Below are 26,158 nucleotides of genomic sequence, written 5' to 3'. Positions count from 1 at the left end.
TGCCTAGCAGTTTAAAATAAGATTACTTACTCTACTAGTGTAAATACACTAACAAAGTCCTGATATTCCACTTCAAAAATAAAGACCCCCCACTTAATAAAGTTTAAATAAATCTTTAGGTTATAAGAGGGTATCAAACTGTGTCTCAATTTAAGAACAATATAAATCCATTTACTGTAACCTTGTGGCACACACTTACTAACATTATTTTGTAGTTGTAGCTCCATGCGTGCTTTTCACCCATTTGCATCAGAGAATTATAAGAACAGGAGAGTCCCAGCCCTTCCTTTTACAGATTGAAAGAAGGACCTGAAAGCAATTTCAAAGTTAAACACAGGAGTGTGTGTGTGTGTGTGTGTGTGTGTGCGTGTGTGTGTGTGTGTGTGTGTGAGAGAGAGAGAGAGAGACAGACAGACAGACAGACAGATTTGAACTTCATTCTCCTCCCCTTTAACACTCAGGCCTTATTATATTCAGTATTTACGTGCAAAAGTGATAAAGAAGACAAGCTGTGCATTCTCAATTGCCCATTAGGGATCAGTCGACAATGAATATTAACACAAGCAACATTTCGTTTTGCACAATACCTAACAGAGTTTAAAGAAAGAAAAAAAAAAATCAAAGACAACAAATTAAAATCTGACTAAAGAATTTCTGCATAAAGAAAAACTGAATTGGTTAAATAGGAAATTTATCTTACTGTGAATTTCAGTGATAGCAATAAAAAGAACTCTCGGATTAAATTTTGTCTCTAAAACCATCATTAGAAATCACTTTAAACATGCTTTCCAGGCACATCTTTCTTTTCTGTATAGACGTCTGACTTGATTATTCATCTGTTCATTTTTTTTATTCAGTTTATATTCACTTGAAATGACTTCTCAGAAAAGTAAAACCCGAGAAACCAGAGCGAGCGGCACACATGTGTAGCAAAGTTGGAGAGGTAGAGGACTGAAATTCGGGTGGGGGCGGACCGAGGAGAAAACGGAGATTTCTCTAATCCCCGCCTCGCTGCATCCAGTCCCAGAAGCCTAACCAGTGACCCCAGCAGGGGCGCGGGGCCGCCAGTCCTCCCGGGCCAACTCCATCCCCAGCTCGGCGGGGAGGGGGCGCTGCGGGTACCGCCACGGGTCGTCCAGGCCCGCGCCGGGCTGCGATTGGACGCGCCGCCGCCAGGCACCGGCCAGAAGCACAAACGCGCCTGGAAGAGGAGGGGGGCGTTCTAGCGAGCCCGGGGCTTAGGCTTTTTTACGTCTCCCCCCGCCTTGCCCCACTCCCCGCACTCTATGCCGGGTCTCTCTCTCCAGCTCGCCTCGACTGGCTGGCACGGCGGGAGAAGTGGCGCAAACCTCGCCGCCGCAAGCCTCGCGCGGGTTCCAGCCCCAGCCTCTCCGCCTTCCCCGGCGCCCTCCACTCCTACCATGGGGCTAACTTGCGGCTCCTAAGAGTTGCCGCCTCTGAGCAGCGCACTCTCCCGCCCATTTCCCCGCGGGCGGGCGATGGCTTAGGGCGCCCGAGGGGCCCGCCTAGAGGTAACGGGAAGGGGAAAGGGACGGCTGAGTGGGGAGTAAGAGGCCAAACAATGAGTTTCCACAAGGAGGACGGAGTGAGCAGCCTGTGCCAGAAGGCGCTGCACATCGTCACCGAGCTGTGCTTCGCGGGCCAGGTGGAGTGGGAGAAGTGCTCGGGCATCTTCCCCCGGGACAGGGGCAGCCAGGGCGGAAGCAGCACAGGTAACCGGGAAGGGCTCCTCTTGCTTCCGCGCGCCCAGCCGGGACCCCGCACGGCGCCAGGCGTCTGTGGGACGCCGCGCCTTCCTACCTTGCCCCTTCTTTCCGCGCAGCTCCTGGAGACTTCGAGCGTGGGCTGTTCGGGTTTGGCGTCCTCGCCTTCACCTGCCCGGCTTCTTCCACTTCCCTAGTCTGCTCGTTGCCCGCCGCGCCGTCCCTACTTGCTCCCCGGCTCCCGCACCTCCACTCCGCTGCTCTCCCACGCCTGCGGGCTCCCTTCCGGGGTGGCGAGGCGAGCGCGGGCGGCTGCGCCCAGCCCGCTCACCCAGCGCTGCCCGCGGGAGCCGCTCGCCCGCGGGACTAGCGCTGCGCTCTCTCATCTCGCGGGTCGCGAGCTTGGGTAAAGGGCCGGACCCGAGAATCCCAGCTTGCAAGTGAAGATCCGCCTTGCCCATGGGGCTGCCTTGGATTCCGGGAGCGGAAAGGTTCCCAGAAGGAGTAACTAGGGGCTACAACTTGTCGAGCTTTTGACAGTGTCCAAGTCCCTTTATTAAGTGTGATTTTGTAGGGCTTCTTGAACGTTGGCAGAACAGCAGGGCTTATTGATCCCATTTTTTTCAGGCGGCAGTTAAGACTTTGGTCACAGATTAAGCGGAAGGACAAAAAAATTTATAAGTCCTTTCTGCACATATGCCCTGATACACCCAAACACACGGGCATTCTCCCTCTCCGTTCAGGAAACTTGTAAAAAAAGGGGGGGTGGGGTGGGATGGAGGACTTTGACCGTCAGAAATCTATGGGTGGAAAGTAGCCTCAGGCGACAGGTTTTTCTCGGGGAGTGGGGGGAACCGTATCAGAACTATTGTTTGGTCACGTTTGGGTAGGGTTTTAACCACCTGCGCAATGTTTGGTTTGTGCAGCCTGTTGTGCAGGGACTCCAGAGTTGCGGGCCGCGTGGTTTCGAGTCCCTTGCGAGGGTCACTTGTTGCTTTGGGAGACAAACACACACTGGTTTCGGGATTTGGGGCATCGGGCTGGAAGATTGCCATTCCTAATGTGGGTCTCGTTTCTCTCTCTTTGCTCTCCTGTCATTGTTCTCTCCCGGCGGGGCTTCGTGGGTTGAGGGTAGCCAGGGCAACAAGTAAGAGCTGGACCGCTCAACGCGAGTGGAGCACGACTGCAGAAAGCCTGGGAAGGCGGTCAGGAGGACACTGTTAGTGACTCTCTCCTGCCCACCACCACCGCTGAAGAAAAGGGAAAGGAAATGGGGTGTGTTGGGGGTGGGGGGTGGATAGATGTGGTTTATTTACATGCCATTTTGTAAACGGAGTATCTTTGGGGTTTTCAAATTTTCTGGTCATGGCCCCAGAAACCAAGGGAAGCTTCTTTCTGTCTGCAGAGACTGCTACTTGACCCCAGAGCAGAATGATACATAGAATTGGTGCTGTCCACATGCTGGAAACTTAGACATTTTGCGAATATGCAAACATAAGTCTTTATCTCTTGTTCAGTGGGTGTTAATTCCTAGGAATGTATGAAAAAACTATTAGTGGAAGGGACTGGTGAATACTGTGTATATGCGCGTCCTGTGTGTGGTTGCTAAGCATGAGATAAACCCTCAAAATAGTGTGACCTTAAAAGTCCTCTGTGGCGCTATTGGATAAAGCCTTCCGAACTGTCTTTAGCAATATACGCGCTAAAGATAAGACTCAGAGGAGGGGGTGGTGGAAGAAATTAGAGTATTTAAACTTAAAGACCTATAATTTGGTCATTTAACAGTTGATGCTGTGATCCAACTGTTTGTGATCACACACCAAGTAGTGGTTTCCTGGGTCTCAGATTGTCTGGTAATGAGGACAATTTGTGAAGGTTGGAAACCAATTACTAGCTTATAAATCTAAGTACACAACCATATAAACTTAAGGTATAACACAGTATACGAATTGCAGAAAGGGTTTGGGCTTGTTCTAAGCAATACAAGAAGTAGTTGTAGTCCTCATTCCTTTTGGACTTTTTGGATGCTTGGATAGAAAAAAGTGGGGGAAAACGAGTCTAAAACAATTACATGGATATTTTTCTCCTGTTCACTGAAATATATATACTATCCAAGTGGGGTATTTGACTTAATATATGAATATATTTTGAGTGGCTACCACTAAAGAAGACATTCTATTAGGTTGTATATTAGATATAAAGATGCCGAAGATTACTTTACATATTCTATTTATAAATCTATGCAACAATCAGAAATAGAATACTTTAACCCACAAATCAACTTCCAACACCAATCGATAATGGTGAAATGGATTCAGCTATTATTTACTGATTCTTTGTATTAATTAGCCACTCAGCTTCGCCTTGTTCATTTTCTTATAACTTATGCACATGTGCCCTTTATTATAAGTCCCTAAATAAAAACACTTCTCATAGGTGATCCTTCTACTCACTGTTTGTTTAATGGGAAGCACATTATTAGTAGGGGGACATCGACATTGAATGATACAGTGGTTATTTACTTTGCATGTTAATCAGCTCTGCCCATATGGTGTCAGTTATTCAAAGGCTGCAGTGACAATTACAAGCTTCCAGATTGAGTGTATTTTTAGATTCCTTCACATAGGAGTAGAAGGAGAGAAATTCCAGTAATCCCAATTAAAGCCATTCTACATTAAAGAACTAATGAATCAGGTATATAAATAAGATATTCTCCTACTGGTTTTTCAGATGCCAATAAAAACATCCTTTTTAGTATAACAGCAGTAGCAGAAGCAGCAGCAATGTTATTGGCATTAAGGATCTACCTATCAAGTAGACCAATGCTGTGTTTTCATAAAATTTATGATGCTGTAGATTGCATCTGCCAACACTAGTTAGTTTACTTTCTTGGAATAGTTTGTTAGAGACATTATTGATGTCAACATTACCTCTTCGCTAGAAAATTCATCGTGCGCAGTTTTTAGAAAATCAAATTTTGCCCTCTTTTTACCACTGATACTCCCCTCTCCCCATGGACATGTCACCCACTAAGTTCATCTTCATGTACAACATGATTTAATACTAGAATGCTTAGGGAAAATACAAAACAATATAGCCACCTAAAATGTTATTTTTCAGATATACTGTAACTAAGATACATAATAGTTTTTGAACTGCATTTGGGTTCATTGCTGGTCAGTCTTTAACTGCTACTCCATATCCAAATGTTTATGAGGTTTTAGGAAACTATGTTGCTTAAAAGGCAGACCTCATAAATCATAAATAATCAAACCCAGTGAAGCACACAGTCACATCCTAATTGTATAGACCTAACCTTAAGTATTTTAAATAAACATTTAATTCATCATTGTTTTAATTTTGCATTTTTTACTTTTAATTTGGGACTAAAAATTCTAAAAAAAGTTTAAACAAATTTTTCTAAATTCATACATGTGTTCCTCAGTTTCTCAGATGTGGAGATAAGGAGGTCTATCGAAGAATTTCCTTAAAGTTACTTGACTAATAAAAGAGATGACTAAATAGAATTTGAAAAGTATATCATGATTGTCCTCTGAGATTAAAGCATTTTTTTTTAAGATTTTATTTATTTATTTGACAGACAGAGATCACAAGTAGGCAGAGAGGCAGGCAGAGAGAGAGGGGGAAGCAGGCTCCCCGCTGAGCAGAGAGCCCAACGCGGGACTCGATCCCAGGACCCTGAGATCATGACCTGAGCCGAAGGCAGCGGCTTAATCCACTGAGCCACCCAGGCGCCCCTGAGATTAAAGCATTTTAAGTCTATGATAAGGACTTAAAATGAGTAAGGGTGTTTCATAGGTCTTCTCTACAGACACAAAGCAGATGACTACTCAATCAATTCGTAATTCTTGTATCACTACACCACTGAGTTTTGCACATTCTAATGGTTGTATAAAGAGTTACAATTTAGAAATATAGAGGAAAATTTTCCTTAAGACTAATAGGTCTGAGAGAGTGATTGAACCATAATGAATTCAGATAGGCCAATATGAAGAAGGATGTGTGAGAGGATTTTTTTTCTTCCTCCAGTCATTCCAGTGAAAAACAGCCACCTTCTATTTCTAGTCTTTTTTACATGATCATCAATACATTTTGTGCTTGGTCTCATTTGCTCCAAAGGGAAATGAACAACTATCTTCAATGGCCAAGCCAGTCTCAGCAAGCATCTGTTTTTGTTAATTCTGAGATATCAACATTTTGGCAATACTGACTGGACCTTTTTTTGCTTTAATCCTTTTTTTTTTCTTGAAACAAATTAAGATCTATATTTTCTCTTTATATGAGCTATAAATATCTGAAATATGGTTCTTACAAGAATGATTTTATATACAAGGTCTATAGCTGCCCATTTCATTCAAGTCTCTTTTCTTTTTTTTTTTTTTTTTTTTTTTTTTTTGAAATGTCTAATGGAGATTTCAAGTCTCTTTTCTTTAAAAGTTAAACTTTTATGCAAAAAACAAATGGAATGCACTTGCATTCACTTATAAGATTTCATTTTTACAAAATGCTGATAGAAGATAAACATTATCACAAATGTTTATTGGAATCTCTAATGATAATTAAAATTATCTATATTTTGCAAATGTAATTGTGTGCTTCCTGATATGTACATTAAGTCAATAGAATATAAGCTCTTTGAGAGCAGTGGTTTCTTTACTGTCTTATCCTTAGTACCTAGAAAAATCTGTGGCTCCTACTAGAGTCTCAACAAATACTTGTTGAAGAAATGAAAGAAAGAATAAATGAATTAATAAATTTATCCTCAAGAAACTAATTTCTTTATTTGTAAAATGATGGGTGCTATTTAATAATTTCCAAATTCCTCTGAAACTATATTATATATATTTGTGTCTTTATGTCTCCAGTGTCCAATACAGGATCCAGGTAGATAGGCATGCAAAATATGTAGTTTATGAAATGGCAGAAATTAAAGCATTTGAGGCATTTAAAACCTAGAACATGAGCAAGATACTAATGAAAAAGCAACTGAACCCCATATGGATGTCCACTGAGTTTCCCTGGAGTGTCTTCAGGAAAGGCTAAGATCCAGTGACTAAATTTTTGTTAAGTGTTGCATAATAAAACTATTGACTTTATTGAAGTTGTAGAAAAATTGGAATATCCATTTAAAATATCAATTTATAATAGTAAAGAAAGCCTGTTTGCTGAAGTAGAAGACAGCGTGGGAAAAAATAATATCATTATTCAAATGCCTATTAGTCATACCACTTAGAATTAGAAATCATCATTTTGCAGTGGCAAAAACAAAGGCAGGAAAAGTCTGCAACATCCCCTCAAATCACAGCTATTTAATGATGCAACCAGGATAAGAACCCAGGACTTCTTAGATCGTATCGTAGGTTCACCAAAAAGTAGCAATAGGAAGATTTCCTGGGAGACACATTCTTGGTGTCATAAAGCCCTGGAACAAATGCTTGTAAGGACAGGTTCTTATCTATTATAATACCATTGACTGTAATTAGTGCCACATTGGAAGGTAATTTTTTTAAAGATTTATTTATTTATTTTAGAGACCCAGCATGCGTGAACAGGGCAAGGGGCAGAGGGAAAAGGAGAGAGAGAGGGGCAGACTCCCCGCTGAGCACAGATCCTGATGCTGGGCTCCATCCCCAAACCCTGAGATCGTGAGCCTAAATCAAGAGTCGAAATCAAGAATCAGCTGCTTAACTGAGCCACCCAGGTGGAGTATTAATAAGATTTCTCAGTGTGTAATTATGACCCAAATCCCAAAGTTTCTTTTTTAGATGTATTTTCATACAAGTATAAGATAGAACATTCTTCATTTTCCTTACTTGAGTACATGAATGCATTTGCAATTAAGTGTACAAGAGTGTTTATTCATGAATTCTTAGCTAAATATAACTAATTTATTTGAACAGTAAAATCATGTAAAAGATTTTAGTGTGTCCAAAATGCACAACTTTCAGCTCATGTAATTACAAATATAGCTCCTTTTGTATATCCATAAATAAGCCTGTAATGAAAACAGATATGAAATTGTCAGTTAAATCATTTTTATTACTTTGTAACTAGAAAAAAATAATACATTAAAAACTTTGTTTTATTTTCCTGCCATATTTTGGGTATTTAATGTAAGTTATCAACCATCTATATATATCATTATTAACAGTGCTATGATGTCAAAGAAAACTAGACCCCCCCCTAATAGGAAGTGTTACTAGTAAAGTTCAGTAAATTATTTTGCTTGTTTCTAATTTGTACAATACCAATTTTTTCTGTTGGTAGAATATCCAATACTGCCCAAGTTGAGAAACAGAATCCTAACTGAAGAGATGGCTTCTTTTTTTTCTTTAAGATTTTATTTATTTAATTGTCAGAGAGAGAGAACACAAGCAGGGGCCACAGCAGGCAGAGGGAGAAGCAGGTTCCCGGCTGAGCGAGGAGCCCAATGTGAGGCTTGATCCTGGGATCATCATGACTGAGCTGAAGGCAGATGCTTAACTGACTGAGCCATCCAGGCATCCCAAGAGATGGTTTCTTGTTATTATATAATAAACTCGTTTTCTTTTTCCTTATAATGTTAGATATTCTAATTGACTACTGAAGCTGTAAGAGCTGACATTAACGAGGCTTAAGACTACCAGAAAATAAAACTGTGTGTGTGTGTATATACACACACCCATCACATGACTATATAATCATGAAATTGTGCTGTGATACCTCAGAGCTAGAAGGGTAGAATGATGGAGGTGGGGGACTGGTATTAACTTTTTTTTTTTAATCCAGGTGGATTCTGAGGTGTGTTAGGATCTTCTCTTTAACGTTCTGTTATTGAATAGAGACAATATTACAGTCAATTGAAGAAACCTTGTAAATGTCAATTTGTTCATCCTGCAGAATTATTTTAATCAAACAATGAGGACTACTGTTTATAGTCTTTATTATTCCTATAGTTCTATTTCAGTAGTCATATTTATAGGAATAATTGACAAAACTATCAAGAAGCATATTATCATTTCTAATATGTTACAGTATGAGTTGTTACTCTATCCAAGAGATAGTGTTAGCATTATGCTTTTATTCAACAAATATTTATTGAACACTTTTGTGAAAGCCACTATGTCAGACATTAAAATGTACTCATACCATTAATTAAACACTATGTATAGTTCAAGTTATTGTAAATGTAGAAGATGGTCACAGTTTATAAACTACTCAATTATGAACATATGTAAAGAATTTTTATACATTGGATACTTTTATACTATATTTAGTACCATATTTGATACCATATTTGATTGAATCTAAGATGCTATTGATAAGAGACACCAGTATTTAAATGATACCAAAAAAGGAAAAAGAATGATGTTACATTGTGGCTTAATGCCTTCTTATCACACAGAATTTTTGCTTCATACTTATGTAAAGACTTCTTTTAAAACTGACATAAATTTTAAAAAGTATATCACTGTTGCACACACATAAAAAGGAAAACATATAAATGGGTTAAAATAATTTTAAATTAAAATTGAGTGTGGTCCAGGGCGCCTGGGTGGCTCAGTGGCTTAAATTTCTGCCTTGGGCTCGGGACATGATCCCAGGGTCCTGGGTTCGAGGCCTGCATTGGGCTCTCTCCTCAGCAGGGAGCCTGCTTCTCTCTCTCTCTCTCTCTCTGCCTGCCTCTCTGCCTACTTGTGATCTCTCTCTCTGTCAAATTAATAAATAAAATCTTTAAAAATAAATAAATAAAATAAAATTGAGTGTGGTTCTTCTGAATGGCTTTTTGATTCAGAATTGGTGATACCTTTGTTTGCATTCATTATTGGGATCTATGCCATCAAGAATGCCTTAAAAGAATTCATAAAAGATACAAAGGCCATTGACGTTGTGCTCTAAGCTACCTGTACAGTTATGTGCAATGTTGGAAAACTCACTTGACTCAGTGCCTTCTCCCTCCATCCCCAGTAAAAGTTTGGCTTGCAAGTTTTAGGGCTAGGCTTCACGTTTTCTCTACTGTTTTCTTTCAATCCACTTAGACTTCACTTTCTATGACTTCCAATGTTGATGCTTTTGCTTTAGCACATACTCAGAACAAATTATGACACACTCACTTCCTGGCTATTAGTGACTGTAACAAGCTATTGATACTAAGATATATTCTAATTTCAGAAAATGAAAATGTTTTAAAATGTGCATTTTATAATCAATTAAGTATAGTATTAACATAAAGCTGTTTATGTTTACTGAAATTCAAGAAAAACGCAAAAATCAATACAGTTAAGTGGAAATTAAAGCAGCACTGCTGCAAGGATGATATGTTGATTATGTATTGGATTGATAGATGAAAAGGAAACTGCTAGTTGTTTCCTAGTATTCATTTTCCCCTTTCATTTCACAGTATCAGAATCCTTTATTTTTAGTTAGGTATGTGATAGCATTAAAATAAATTTAAAATTTTTTAAATTTAAAAATAACAACTTTTCTGAGCTTTATTTTTGGTTTGGTGCAACCACGTGACTAAATCCAACCATCAGGGGATGCCTGGTTGCCTCAGTCAGTTAGGTATCTGCTTTCAGCTCAGGTCATGATCCCGGGGTCTTGGGATGGAGCCCCACATCAGGCTCCTTGCTCAGCAGGGAGCCTGCTTCTCCCTCTGCCTGCCACTCCCCCTGCTTGCTCTTTTTCTCTGACAAATAAATAAATAATTAGTCAGTCAATCAATCTGACCATCAGCATGTTGGCAGCAATGATATGTACTACTTACTACTTCCAGGCTGTGCCCTTAAAATAAAAGTACATACTCTCACCTTCCCTTTCCCTTGTTATTCTGCCACTCAACTGCCTGGAACATGGACATGGTTAACTTGCCTTCTTGGACTTTAAGGAGAAGGCAAAAACAAATTGAAGAAACCAGGATTCTAGACACCTTGAAGCTGATGGGTATGCCCTGGCCTGCTTATGCTGGGACAATTAATCACACAGTTAATTACACTGAGAAATAAACTTCTCCCTTGTGGAAGCCATTGTTAATTTGGCCCCTTGTTACAGAAATCAGAATTATGCCCTGTTATAACACTAGAGCTGATCCTTGAACACAGGATTCAACTGTGCAGATCCACTTATATGTGGATTTTTTAATAGTACAGTAAGTACTCTAAATGTATTTTCTTTTTATGATTTACTTAATAACACTGTATTTTCTCTAGACTACTTTATTGTAAAAAGATAGTATTTAATACATATACAAATATGTGTTAACCAAGTGGTTATGTTATTGGCAAGTCTTCTGGTCAGCAGTAGGCTATTAATAGTGTGGCTCAGTCAGTTAGGCGTCTGAATTTTGATCTCAGCTCAGATCATGATCTCAGGATCCTAGGATTGAGCCACATGTAGGGCTCCACACTCAGCAGGGAGTCTGCTAATGTCTCTCCATCTGCCTCTCTCCCCATTTGTGTCTGTCTCTTGCATATAAATAAATAAAATCTGTTTAAAAAATTAAAAATGAAATATAAATAAAGTTAAACTTTTAAGGAGTCAAAAGTTATATGGAGATTTTCAACTCGGGGGTAGTGCCCCTAATCCCCTCTTTATTTAAGGGTCAACTGTAATACCATTATGAAGAGGATAAATAGGTTAACTTCAAAGATAATTCCAAATTTTTATCCTAGACACAGTTTTCCTCAACTTTATTTTTTTTTAAGATTTTATTTATTTGACAGAGATCACAAGTAGGCAGAGAAGCAGGCATAGAGAGAGGAGGAAGCAGGCTCCCTGCTGAGCTGAGACCCAGACCGGGGCTTGATCCCAGGATTCTGGGATCGTGACCAGAGCCGAGGGCAGAGGCTTTAACCCACTGAGCCACCCAGGCACCCCTCCTCAACTTTTTTTGAATAAGACTTGCAAATTTGAGTTTTATTCCCCCTCTTTATGGAATGATGCCATAAATGTGGTCTGTGTTCTAGCAGTAATGGGAAGCAACCAAAGAAAGAAAAGGCTTAGAACACCAATGAACTAAATTATAACTTTTTAAAAAAGATTTTATTTATTTATTTGACAGACAGAGATCACAAGTAGGCAGAGAGAGAGGGGGAAGCAGGCTCACTGCTGAGGAGACACCCCGAAGCAGGACTCAATCCTAGGACCCTGAGATCATGACCTGAGCTGAAGACAGAAGCTTAACCCACTGAGCCACCCAGGGACCCCTAAATTATAATTTTTGATTAATTATAAGAAATCATATATTTTTCTTCATTTTGAAAACTAAAGAACTAGAATTTTAAACTTTTTAAAAATGATACAGAAACATAAGAATATCAATTAAGGCAGTGGTGATGGAAATTGAGAGCGTGCCAACTGGTCTGTGCTTTTCTATGTGATCTTTTCTGTCTGCATAGGTAGTAGGCAATTAGATCTAACATATTTTACAGGCCTCAGAGAATTCAACTGCTGTGCTGTAGTTATAAAGACTATAGCAAAGTTCTGCTTTACTAAGTTTCTGAAGAATCATATTTTTTGGCTTATTCGGTTTTCTGATGAGAGTTGTCTTAGTTTTTTAGAAGTGGGTCACTTTATTTTGAGATATTAAGACATAATAAGAGAGTAAGATCTCTATAGCAGAAGTGAGTCAGAGATATCCAGTCAGATAAGTAAATAGATAGTGGTAAAGCAATGGTTATGCATATATATGTAATCAAACCAGTTTGAGCAATTTTAAACCTGATTATCTTGGTACCTAATCTCTGTATAATTCATTAACTCTTAGTCTTACCAAGATATAATATGATGAACATCATATAATGGATTCTTTTTAACTATCCAGAGACATTGTAAATTTGAGATAGATCCTACTCATCAAGTTTGCCATTGCAAGGAGTAACTTCTGCCCCAAAGGCAACCCATTTATATTCATCACCTTGGCCTCCCAATGTTGACCCCTTTTCTCCAGTGATCTTTTCCCTACCTAACCTCCCCAGTCCCCAACCAAAAGTTCCTATGCTTTCACCTTTTCTCATTTGGAAACTCCAGCCCATTCACCTTTCTACTTCTCTGAATTCTCTGCCAATAAACATGGCACCATACTTAATGTTGCATCATTTCGTCATCTCAGTCATTTTTTTCCTTTGAAGTATATTGGATCTTCCTGCACTATGGGGGAGAGGAACCTCATTCATGGATAAATTCATCTTCTTCTTTATCCCTACACCAGAACAACTGAATATTCAGGAGATTTTTAAAACCTGGCAGGCTAGCATCATTCTATTAACCTCTCATTTCAAAAGAACCCTCAATTCTGAACAGAAATCCTGTATTTCCCCATTCGAGTTTCTCCTGTTCTCTACAATTCTTATTTTAAAACTTCCCCAGTGTGTTCAAATATTCCAAACTATTCCCCCAAATATCAGTAAATAACTGGCAGTTGACCCTAACTTCTACTTTGGAGAGAAGATACTACTTATAAGGAATTCACTTGACTTTCTGCCCAAAGACCTATAAACTTACCTGATTCCAGAACCATCTACTTTTCTTATGAAGGAAAAAATGAGGCAGTCCTTTCACCCTTGCTTCAGACCCCATCCATCCATTGTCTCCTGTTTTGGGACTTCACCATTAATTATGCATTCTGCTTAACTTTCTGTGTACTCTTGTCTGATTCCTTCCCCTAATTTTTAAAACATGCTTGAGTACTACACATCCTGATAAAACACCTTCATCAACTCCATGTGCTATTTAGTTACTGCTTTCTCTCGCCTCCTTTCCTTCGTCCAGTTTCCTGAAGGAATTATCAACTCTTATAGAATCTACTTCATCATTCCTGTCATTTATTTAACCATATTAAACTGGTTATACAGTCTCTGCTTCACTAACTGCATTGAATTCACCAAAGACCTACTTGTTGATGTTAGTAGTTACTTGCTCTAATTGAACTTACTTTATCCTAACTTTTTTACATGGTTGATCACTTCTTAAAATATTTTTCTGCAAACTCTGTGAAAACACATTGACCTGATTTCCCCCCCATATTTCTCCATTATTTTTTAATCTCCTATGCACATAGACTCTTTGTTCCTTTAAGTTCTTTTTCTTTAAATATTGATGTACTCAGTTTTCTATAGAATTTCTCTCTTCTTTCGTGGATCCAGATTCCACTATTTTAAAAAGTCCCTTAGGGCACCTGGGTGACTCAGTGGTTTAAAGCCTCTGCCTTCGGCTCAGGTCATGATCCCAGGGTCCTGGGATCAAGACCCACATTAGGCTTTCTGCACAGCGGGGAGCCTGCTTCCTCCTCTCTCTCTCTCTGCCTGCCTCTCTGCCTAGTTGTGATCTCTGTCAAATAAATAAAATCTTTAAAAAAAATTAAAAGTCCCTTAATTTTATCTTTAGTTGCAGTCATGCATGACCAATAGCTTCCTCAAAATTTCTACTTGCCTGACCACAAGTACTTCAAACTCAATATGACCAAAGCTCAAAGTCATGGTCTTCCTGACTTTGTCATCCTATTTGTCTCCCACTAACTCACATTCTTGTCTTTCAGTCTTCACACTCCTTAACTAGAGTTTTAACCTTCCAATGATTTCCTGAATCTGCTCTTTTCCCCATTCCAGCAAACCTCATTCAGAACCACTATAATCCCTCTGTGGATGACTATCATAATCTGTTAGCTAGTTTTGCCTCTTCTAGTCTCACTTCCACTCTGACCTTCTCCCTAGCCAGAGTGTTACTTCTGAAATGTGTATCTGCCCTTTTCAGTATCCTGACTTAAGGTCAAGACTGAAGTTACTGATTTTCTTTGAACTAAGTCTAGACTCAGAACGTTTTTCATGCCGTGGTTAATTATTGACTTGTAACCATAAAAAAATCATTTAAAATATTTTGATGACTTTATAAATTCTACCAGATCCTCCACTAATATTTTTAAATTCAGATTTTTTTTTTATTTTCATAACACATTTTGTTGGGGAAAAAAAGGATTAAACAGTTGGTTTGTTTTTTAATACTTATAATTTAATCACTTATGATAGCAGGCAATGTAAAAATATATAAAATACAATAAGCTTACTTTTATAACTTTAGTTTTATTTTTTCAGGATAAAATTGGAATTATCCCAACTTTTCTCACTTTTTGCTGTTGAGAACAAATACCTTTTCCCCTTTGCTCTGTTTTTGGATGAAAGGAGCTATAAGATAGGAATAATCCTGGAATCTTGGCCAACCCCCATCTCTGAGAAATGCCATTTCTCTCTTCTTTGAGGTGTAAGGTTCATATCCTCAGGAAACAAATATTCTCTACTTCTCCATGTAGTAAATTTTACAAGGTCCAGTCCTCATGGGGAATACCTGTGGTGGTCCAGCCAGGCTTGTGACTATATGGACAAGTGTAATTAAATTCAAGGTAGTATATTACCGAGTCCACTTTCTGCTACACCTAAGCTGAGAGCTGCTAGTATTTATTTGCTACCTGTTTCAACACTGTGTCTGCCTCTCAGTTGTTCTGAGCACATATGGGTAGAAAAATGGGATTTATTTGTTAGCTTCCTGAAACACTAGCATTTACTTAGAAATGATGGTGTTCATTTTAAACAAATTCACTCCTTTCAGTACCAGATATCATTAGATGAGTCTCTCCTCTTCTTACTAATTTGTGAATCACCATTCAATCCGTACCCCATCTATAACTATGCCTCTTTTTCCCTCAGTACTCTTGTTTAAAGAAAAGTAAATAGCTGATAGCAACCCATCACTGTACTCACTATGCAAATTACAGGGCTAAATACTTTATATACATTTCCTTAAACCTGACAACATCCTATGAAATAAATATAAATACCCCCTTTTTTTCCTGAGACTCTTAAAACCTAACTAACCAACCTGCCCAAAGTCACAGTGGTTGAGTTGATATTTGGACCCAGATCTATAAATTATATTGTAAGCTATATTATAGGCTATATTATACTATCTTCCTAGTACAAAGATTTCTGCATATTCCCTCTAAATCACTCAATTTTTTTTATCCAGCCACCTTGAAATCCACAACTATTTGAGTTGTCAGATAACTCCCAAAGTATGTATGCAGTGACTCCATGAACACTTTTTTTTTAAAGATTTTATTTTTATTTATTTATTTGACAGCGAGAGAGAGAGAGATCACAAGTAGGCAGAGAGGCAGGCAGAGAGAAAGAGAGAGGAAAGCAGGCTCCCTGCCGAGCAGAGAGCCCAATGTGGGACTCGATCCCAGGACCCCAAGATCATGACCTGAGCCAAAGGCAGCGGCTTAACCCACTGAGCCACCCAGGCGCCCCCATAAACACTTTTGACCATGTAATAAATACCAGACACTAAAACAGTGAATACATTCGGGTTCTGCTCTGAAGAGCAAGGAATGAGAGTATATGTAGGATGGGAACATCTGGAAAAACATAAGTACAGATTCATAATGCCTTATCCACAATTATGAAACCTCAAAATGCTGAAAACCAATAAATTATTCTGTAAATTGTAGCACTTTGGCATCAACACCTTACCTGAATTGTCATTAAGCTACTTATAATCTTCAGTGATCCCAGTCAGCATGACTAATTCATACATTTCATTATAGATATATTGATGTGTTTGGTTACTGGATGTTAACCCAGATAATGTGTACCATGTTGCCTTTCTAATGTCCAAAAGAAAATAATAATTTTTGAAAAACATCATGTCCCAGAGATGGGGTAAAGGATTAAAAGACAATCAAGTTATTATAATAGCAGTGTTACAGTGGTGGGTGTCCTTTCAGAGCTCTTAGGAATGGAAAAGGCAGAGAGAGGGTCAAGAAAGAGGAACCATTGGATCTGATTGTTGAATACAAATTTGCCAGGCAGCCAGAGAGGAGAAGAAAATGCATTGGAGCTACATGAAACAGCCTGAACAAAATTATAAGATAATAATATGTGGTCAGGGGGCGCCTGGGTGGCTCAGTGGGTTAAAGCCTCTGCCTTCGGCTCAGGTCATGATCTCAGGGTCCTGGGATCAAGCCCCACGTCAGGCTCTCTGCTCCGCGGGGAGCCTGCTTCCTCCTCTCTCTCTGCCTGCCTCTCTGCCTACTTGTGATTTCTCTCTGTCAAATAAATAAAATATTAAAAAAAATAAAATAATATGTGGTCAAGGGAAGGGGATTGGGTGGGAAAGTGGCAAAAGAATAAAGCTGATCAATACCAAGCGGCCAAATCCCAGAGATGTTATGGAATGCCTTACAAAGTTTGGATTTGTCCCAGATGGTTAAAAGGTGACCTGGAAGGATGTTAGGCCAAGAAAGGTAAGGCAACCATATGTCTCAGTTGCCAGGACAGGATTGGTTTCTTCCTGCTACCCTGGCATGACTGGTAGCATAGCTTTTCACTTTCACAAGTAACTTAGTGTGGATGAAATAGTTTATGGTTCCCTAAAAGGTAGAACCAGATATTGATTTTATTTTTTTATTTTTTAAAGATTTTATTTATTATTTGACACAGAGAGAGAGAGATCACAAGCAGGCTGAGAGAGAGAGGCAGAGAGAGAGGGGGGGAAGCAGGCTCCCTGCTGAGCAGAGAGCCCAATGTGGGGCTTGATCCCAGGACCCTGAGACCATGACCTGAACTGAAGGCAGAGGCTCAACCCTCTGAACCACCCAGGCACCCCCAGATACTGATTTTAGAAAGAAATTGTCATCAGTAGGGAAAATGGAATTAAGGTCAGAGATCTCCACAGCACTTTTTCCTAGGATGAGAACAATCTTGTGAATGCCAAAGCCCATCACTTAGGAACAGTGGCATAAATGAGTGCCATCAAATTTTTGTGGATAGAGCATAAGTTCTCTAATATCCATAAGTAAGAAAGGAGGCATTTTCAGTTGTGAACTGAAAACTGCTTGCATCTTTGCCCCTACCCCACATTGTCCTGCAGTTTCCTTATTTCTTGGCTTTTAGCTCCAACTGGGTAGAAATGAGCAGATTGAGCAGTTAAAATATCCATAAAAATATAACATAAATGGAGCCAAATATACATAAAGATTATGAATCGGTAATTACAGTATTTACTCCTCCATTTAAAGCCATAGTTAATCATCAGGAAGCACATTTTATATATTTTTTCTTTTTTTCCTCAAGTCCTGGGACTAATGAACAATTAAAAAGTAAAAATAAGGTAAACTACAAAATGTAAAGTATGATCACACATTCCTCATCAATGGAATATAAATGGGAAAGATATTCAATGGTTGCTTTAATAAGCAACTGGAAAATTAGGTAAAATATTAATATCTATGTATAATAGCATGTCAAATTAATTTTTATTCTTATAATTAAGTAGCATTAAAAACTTGGAATTATTTCAATTTCTGAATAGGTTTCCATTAGCTACAAATTAAGAGTTTAAGCACAACCATTTTATCTTACTAATCAGGAAAATGTAAATTAAAGCAAGGTATCATTTCCCGATGGTATTAGTGAAAATTAAAGTACATCAGCATTTTTTTGAGCCTGTAGGAACGGGTAAACTCATAAAATGTTTTTGTTATAGTTACTCTGGGGTTCTTTTGGAAATACCTAGTAACATTAAATACGTGCATAACCTAGGACTTTGCAATTCTATTTTTAGATACTGATCTTAGAAAAATATTCACAAATACACACAAGAAGTAAGGTGCAAGGATGCTCATTGTAACTGTTGTACCAGCAAAACACTGGGCATAATCTAAATAGCTGTCATGAGGAAGTATTATGGAATACATGTGAGATGATGTTAAACCTCAAGGATCATTGAATTAAAAAAAATTGAAGAAATAAGCAGCAAGCTATTTATGTTTTTTAAAAAGTATATTAAACAATTATATATTTTTGTGAGTTTTTGTTTTTTGTTTTTTGTTTTTTTTAAGAAATACCTTAGTGCTTGGGCTGGACAGATACACACCAAACTGGGATCAAAGGTTGCTTCTAGAGAGGAGTGGGCAATCCTGAATTTGCAGTAGTAGTTAAAGGAAATTAGATTTGTTCTTTATTAGTTTGCTAGGTCTTTCATAACAAGGTACCTAGACTGGTGGCTTAAACAACAGAAACTTATTTCTCCACAGTTGTGGAAACCAGAAGTCTGAGATCAAGGTGTCAGGAGGGTTGATTTTTTATCTGAGGGCTGTCCCCTTTGGCCTGTAGGCAGCCACGTTCTCCCTGTGTCTTCACAGTGGTCTTTCTCCCTGAGTATCTTTGTCCTTATCTCCTCTTCTTGTAAGGACACCAGTCACTGGAATAGGGCCTATTCACAGGACCTCTTTTGCCTCAGTTACTAATTCAAAGGCCCTGTTTTCCAAACGCAGTCACATTCTGAGGCCCTAGGATATTAGGACTTCAACATAAGAAAGTGGAAGGTATAGGGGCGCCTGGGTGGCTCAGTGGGTTAAAGCCTCTGCCTTCTGCTCAGGTCATGATCCCAGCGTCCTGGGATCGAGCCCCACATCGAGGCCCTCATCGGGCTCTCTGCTCAGCAGCGAGCCTGCTTCCTCCTCTCTCTCTGCCTGCCTCTCTGCCTACTTGTGATCTCTGTCTATCAAATAAATAAATAAAATCTTAAAAAAAAAAAAAAAGAAAGTGGAAGGTATAAAGGAACAGATAAGAGTTCAGCCTCTAACATATTCCTAACTTTTTATTTTGAGCAAATAAAAGATATTGGATTCATATTTTACAAAAATGAGGCTAAGCAAAGTTGTAAAAGAAAATTACAAGGTTATTTACATCTAGAAAAATCTCCCTTTACAGGAACTCTACTTGATTCTGAAGAGTCCTATTATACCAAGTTGCGAACATTGGTTATCTTAGGAGGCTGAAAACGGGAGTGGGTAGTGGATAATCATTAACTCAGGTCATGATCCCGGGGTCCTGGGATCGGGATCGAGCCCGCATGGGGCTCTCTGCTCAGCAGGGAGCTTGCTTCCTTTCCTCTCTCTCTGCCTGCCTCTCTGCCTACCTGTGATCTCTGTCTGTCAAATAAATAAATAAAAATCTTTAAAAAAAATAAAATAAAAACAGACTTTATGGTTTAGAGCAGTTTTAGATTTACATAAAAATTGGGGGAAATAGTACAAAGGTCCCATATACCCGACACCCAGTTTCTCCTATTATTAACATTTAACATTAATATGGGACATTTATTATAATTAATGAACCAATATTGATACATTATTAATTAAAGTCCATACTTTATTCAAATTTCCTTAGTTTTTACCTAATATCCTTTTTCTATTCAAGGAGTCTGTCTAGGATACCATCTTATATTTAGTTGTCATGCCTCCTTTTGGCTGTGATAATTTTTCAGGCTATCTTTTTATCTGGGAACCTTGGCAGTTTTGAAGAGTACTCGTCAGATACTTTACAGAATGCCCTCCTACCGGAATTTGTCTTATATATTTCTAATGTTTAGACTCGGGTTATGGATCTGGGGAAGAAGACAACAGAGTTAGAGTGCCATTTTCATCACTTATCAGGGGTGCATACTATCAACATGATTCATTATTGTCGATGTTCACCTCAATCACCCAGGTGAGGTTTCTAGAGTTAACCCCTTTTTTCCCCCTACTTTTTCCATGCTCTCCTTTTCCGAAGGAAGTCACTATGTGCAGTCCGCACTTAAGGAGTCGAGAGCTGTGCTCCACCTCCTTGAGAGCAGAGTATCTACATAAATTGTTTGGAATTCTGCACAGGAGATTTGTTCCTTCTCTCCCATTCATTTATTGACTCAATCTTACTAACTTCTTTTTTTTTTTTACTACATTTCTTTAAATTATTTTAAATTAATTATCACGTATTAAGTTTGTGAATATTTTGAAGTAAGGTTATTTTAGAGATACTTCGGTAACACATCATTAATTTGGAACTTTAGAAAAAAGGAACATGCAAGGTTATCAGAAAGGATCCGGGGAGTTTAAAAATATGCTACTGCTATACCCATTTTCTGATAGTAACATATTATCCTCATTTAGACTATAGAAAGTGGTTTATGCAAATATTTAACATCATTCCCTGCTTCAAGAGTGAGAAGTTTGCATCTTTAGATAAAAGATGAAGCAAGCAGAAGCCTTTCCTGCTGTGTGCATTCTCCAAGTTTCCTTTTTTTTTTTTTTTAAGATTTTATTTATTTATTTGATAGAGAGAGAGAGGCAGGCAGAGAGAGAGAGATGGGGAAAGCAGGCTCCCTGCTGAGCAGAGAGCCTGTTGAGGGGCTCCATCCCAGGACCCTGAGACACTGACCTGAGCCGAAGGCAGAGGCTTATCCCACTGAGACACCCAAGTACCCCTCTCCAAGTTTCTTAAGCTTTGTAACTTCAAGACAGATTACAAGCTGCCACCTTCAGTTTGCAAACTCTTGAACCCCTTGTAGTGTTCCTGGAAGTGATATGCTTTTTCTGTGTACAGTTTGAAGTTTTCATATATCTCCTTTGAGAATTTTCAGGCACAGTTATTAATCTTTCCTCCCTACAATGATAAATTAAAAGTAAGTTTTGAAATTCTCAGTCAGAAAGCTATGAATAATAATCATAGGTAAATTATCTCACCATTGCTGCTCTTTTATCTATACTATCAATGAATTAACATTTCTTTGCATTGTAATTTTTTCCAGATATTTCAGTCAGCTTGTTAGCGGTGGTTGTCAGCTTCTGTGGCCTGGCCTTGTTGGTTGTTTCACTTTTTGTCTTCTGGAAGCTGTGCTGGCCTTGCTGGAAGAGCAAACCGGTGACTTGCAACATCAGTACCCTTCCACAGAGCATTTCAAGTGCTCCTACTGAAGTTTTTGAGACTGAAGAGAAAAAAGAAGTTAAAGAAAATGAAAAGCCAGCTCTAAAAGTTATTGAACCTGCTATAAAAATCAGCCACACTTCCCCCGATATCCCAGCAGAAGTCCAAACTGCTTTAAAAGAACATTTAATTAAACATGCACGTGTGCAAAGACAAACTACTGAGCCTACGTCTTCATCCCGGTAAGGAAAGATCAAATACATAAAACTGGGCGTGTGTGTGTGTGTGTGTGTGTGTGTGTGTGTGTGTGTGATTTCATAAGAGAAAAAAAGCTGAGGTGGGAAAGGAGAAAAGAAAAAACAGGAGAAATGAGAAGGACACAGGAAACAGATAACTGAGTAAGGAGGAAAGGGGCAGAGTAAGGATCAAAGAAATGCAGGACGAAGGAGCCAAACAGGGAGCAGTACCAAGAAAGTCTGGTCGATTCTGAAGTCTCAGTAAAATCATATAACTACAGATGATTATTTATGAACTCTTTCCCTTGAAACATCATGGCTCAATAGATGCTACTTGCAATCTTTCAATTTAGTTTAAGTCGACCAAAAAATACCAAGAAAACAGCCATTTGCAAAGTCTGTCATGAAATCATCGAGAACTTCACAATCAAAATTGAGTAATAGACACAAATGTTTAGTTTACAGTTGTTTAGCAATACATTGTCAACGTGGAACCACAGGAAACTGTTATTTGAATCCACACAGACCAAACTCTTACACTGGGCAGAGTGCGAGACGCTCTGCTAGGCTTTTGGTGATACCATGAGCATACTGAAGAGCATACAGAAAACGAGGGAAAAGGGAGTCCTCTTTGCAGAGATACATTTTAACTCTGCTTGGAAAAATCAACAGAAGATCTCTGGAATGAAAATAATTTGCTATAGTGTATTTCAAATTACACTAACTGTAAAAAAATTTTTTTTCTGTGAAGATAAAGCTTTAAAGACACTCAAAACATTTAGGGTAAAAATGTTCAATTACTTTACAAAACATTTTTTTAAAAAATATTAGCAGCAGCTATGAACATCAGTGAGCTTAGCATTTAGAATTATTCAGCTCTTTTAACTGATAAGTGCACCCGACACAAAGACACTTTCTCTCTCGATCTTAAAAAAAACAAAGATTGAATTATACATATCTCATATTTTCTAAGAGAAAAAGTAGAAGATAAATTCAAAGTTTTACTAGAACTTTGATATCATTTCATCTGCCTCTTTGAATTTTCTTGTTTATATGAGTGGGTAAGAAAGGAAGAAGGAAAGAATTATTTTGAGCACTTGCAATTTAGCCACTATGGCAGGCAGCCTTCCTGCTAATCCTTGGCCAGCCTGCATGAGGTAAGTATTATTAATCATTCCCATTACTTGTGAGTTAACTCAAACCCAGAGAGATTTAAAAATTTGCCTGAAGTCATGCGGCTGGCAAAATTTAGAATTCAAATTTATAAAGATTGATGGTTTCACATTTTAAGTGTGAAAGCCAAGGAGATATAGTTTTCTGAACTCAAAGATGCTGGTCACAAAGTCTGCTGAGAACAGATAGTTTGGAGATTGAAAAATAAGGGTATTTTCCTGCTCATTATTCTCAGAAATCTAAAATTGTAAGTGGTTATTGTGAATGATCAGAGTCATGATTTTAATCTCTTTGGCATTGAAATGAATTCCTTGCAGAAAACTTGATTGTGTGTAGTTCTCAAAACCCCTCAGCTACATTAATTACTTCATCATACCAGAAATGACCTTATATAGAAGGAGGAGGAAATTGCTGAGTGCATTAGGCAGCCCACTTGGACACAGAGATCAGAGGTACTTTATCATAGATCAGATTATTCTGCTCAAATCCTAACTTTTCACTAAAATGTAGCAAAATCAAACCACACACATGCACACCCACATACACACACAATTAATGTAATGCTTGATTTCATCACCTTATTAGGCTATGCCAGCTCCAGTCTGCTGTTGGGACTCCCTTTGACTTGGCTCAGACAGTAGATGGCAAACATCTTAGCCTTTCAAGCTTTATTTGTCTCTATAATTTCATAACATTTTGATTGGTCCAGAACTTAACAGCATTGCTGGAAACTGGCACATTTTCCAAGTTCTCATCTTCCCTTTCAAATGCCTGTACATTTGGTCCCGTCAGCCTGCCAGAGACCAAACAGCCAGCCAGGAAGCATCCGTGTATTTCTTTATTACTAACATTCTTCTAGCCTGTATCTTGATTGACTGTTCATTCATCCTGTAGTCTTATTCAGTAGATATTTAGTAATGAGTATCACCAAATATTATGCATACTCTGTCCACTCTGTAAATCCAAGGGAGCTGGAAAAACATTTACAGCATAATGCAAAGATGAGACATGAAAGACCAACTTCAATATAAGGAATTACAAGTGCAAACTGCGGTGGAGAATGTGGAATTCTGAGAACAGAAAGATTATTTACGGCATGAGGCTGAGAGAAGGGTCATTAAGGAATCCAAGAATTCACATGAATGGCTACTGGGAGAAGGTGTGCATCCCAGATGGAAATATTTTATGTGAAAAGACACAGAATAGGAAATGTTACCATGAAAACAGCAGGTAAAATACCTTGATCAGAAAATGGATTTTAGTGGAGGAATAAAGGCAGAAGAGAAAGTCAGCTGGAATCAAAGTATAAGAGGTCTTGAAATCACGGCCAAGATGTTCAAGTTCTGTTCTGTCAAAAAATATTTGGCACAGAAGAGTCCCTTGTATAAAGAGCTGTGTTTTAGAAAAATTAATTTGGCAATAGCTTAAAGGACAGACTAAAGAAAATGACATCTATTTAGAAACTTATGTAATAGTTAAAGCATGATAAAAATCAGGAAAAAGCTAACAACAACCGAAAGACAAAAGCCTGAGGGCAGTTGTAAAGGAAGAATCTAAGACCCCTTATAAAAAGCACTGTGACTCTTCAAATCATTACGAGCATAGCCTAAACCTCCACAAAGCCTGCCATTCGAACTATTAAAATTGGATGATACCAAGCTACCATGCAAGCATTTTAATTCCATATTCCCCCACATATACAGCTCTGTGTTGCTTTCTTAGGCAGAAAATCTGCCAAGTTCACTTTGGTATTGTTCTTGACACCTAGATAAAATACTGAATGAACTCAGGCTACATTTTTTAGTTAAAAAAAAAATGGGGGCGCCTGGGTGGCTCAGTGGGTTATAAGCCTCTGCCTTCAGCTCAGGTCATGATCGCAGTGTCCTGGGATCGAGCCCCACATCGGGCTCTCTGCTCCACGAGGAGCCTGCTTTCTCCTCTCTCTCTGCCTGCTTGTGATCTCTGTCTGTCAAATAAATAAATAAAATCTTTTAATAAATAAATAAATTTGATAACCTCATCTATCTATCCAAGTGAATATTTTATGACTGCCCACGAGAGGAATGCTTGGTCTTTTGACTGTCCTCCTGTAGACCTCACCTCTCTGCCTCTGTTTTTGCTTGTATTGCAACCCATGTCTGGAATGGTGACCTGTTTTTTATCTACTATAAGATGTTTAAGGAAAATGTATCTGAGAGTCTACTTTCTCTGGCCAGTTATAAGCTATTATCCTTTATTACTTAAAGGAGAATTGCTACAGCCTAGCAATTATTGATTGTCCTAATATTGAGCTGTAGCTACTTGCCAAACTCAATGCTACGTTCTCAGAGAACAAGGCTGTGTAGCCTACTTTTATGCATTCCTAATTTCTGTCACTGTGTAGGTACCTAATAAGCATCAAGTAACACTTTTGATTGATTGGTCATCTCTCCACTTCACTTTGCTACCTTAATAACAGCGTCAGGTTGTGAGATAAACTGCTCATTTTAGAAAGAAGTTAATGACGGTATACTCCTAGGATGAGTATGAGGACCAATTTTCCATGCATGCTATTAATGATGCTTAGAAGAGGTGAACAATAAGTGGCAAAATAAACTGTTGAGGATGAGGAGTTATGTAGGTTTGCCACTGCTAGAGAGGAGTCTAAGTGTCTACTGAAAAGTAATGAGGAAACCTAATGGCAGAGCCAACTGAACATGAACAAAAGCAAGAAAGTATTCATGGGAAGAAATCACTGACTTATATGTGCTCATGGATTTACAATAAGCTATGGTTGCTTGGAAAATAATTTTTAAAATCATCACATAAGAGAAATGAAAGAATTATGTAAAAATACATAAAACTGGATTGTATAGTTTAAGAGTTGTTTTTTTTTTTTTTTTTTTTTCATTAAATTCCTCTGAAAAGATAGCAAAAATTGCAATTATCCATTCCAGGACACTATAAGGAATGGAAAGCAAGATGTGACACAAAGGGAGAGTTTCAAAGATAGAACCTACCTAGGATATCAAGAAGCAACACTTGCCCAAAACAGTGAGGATCTCAGATCTAGCTCTTTGAATTAAAATTTTATGAAACATGCTGTGTAGGTGCTTGAGCTGGCTAAATAAGCTTTTTCATGAGACATGTATTCAATAAATGTACCAACTTCTTTTCTGAAATGGGATGACTGTTTGTACCAAGGTCAGAGAAAAATCCTTATAAAATAATGTCAAACGTGGGAGTTATCTGGCACTGAAAAATATCATCTCCTCTTTACAAACACTAATTATAAATTGATTGGGCC

At 38.5% G+C, this 26,158-nt stretch overlaps 1 protein-coding gene across 2 annotated transcripts in view; it reads left to right on the top strand.

Moving 5' to 3' along the window:
• Positions 1-1,348: 1,348 nt before the first annotated feature.
• SYT10 (synaptotagmin 10) overlaps positions 1,349-26,158 on the top strand; it is a 66,761-nt gene continuing 41,951 nt past the window's right edge. For both annotated transcript variants that reach the window (XM_046012659.1, XM_046012658.1), the window contains exons 1-2: positions 1,349-1,733; positions 21,348-21,705. In XM_046012659.1, coding sequence (XP_045868615.1) covers positions 1,583-1,733; positions 21,348-21,705 — 509 coding nt within the window. In that variant the 5' untranslated portion in view covers positions 1,349-1,582. The remainder of the gene's footprint in view (positions 1,734-21,347; positions 21,706-26,158) is intronic.

Source organism: Meles meles, chromosome 7, assembly GCF_922984935.1.
Source record: "Meles meles chromosome 7, mMelMel3.1 paternal haplotype, whole genome shotgun sequence".
Taxonomy (NCBI): domain Eukaryota; kingdom Metazoa; phylum Chordata; class Mammalia; order Carnivora; family Mustelidae; genus Meles; species Meles meles.
The sequence above is the reverse complement of the archived record's forward strand: the minus strand, read 5'-3'. Positions and strand labels throughout refer to the sequence as shown.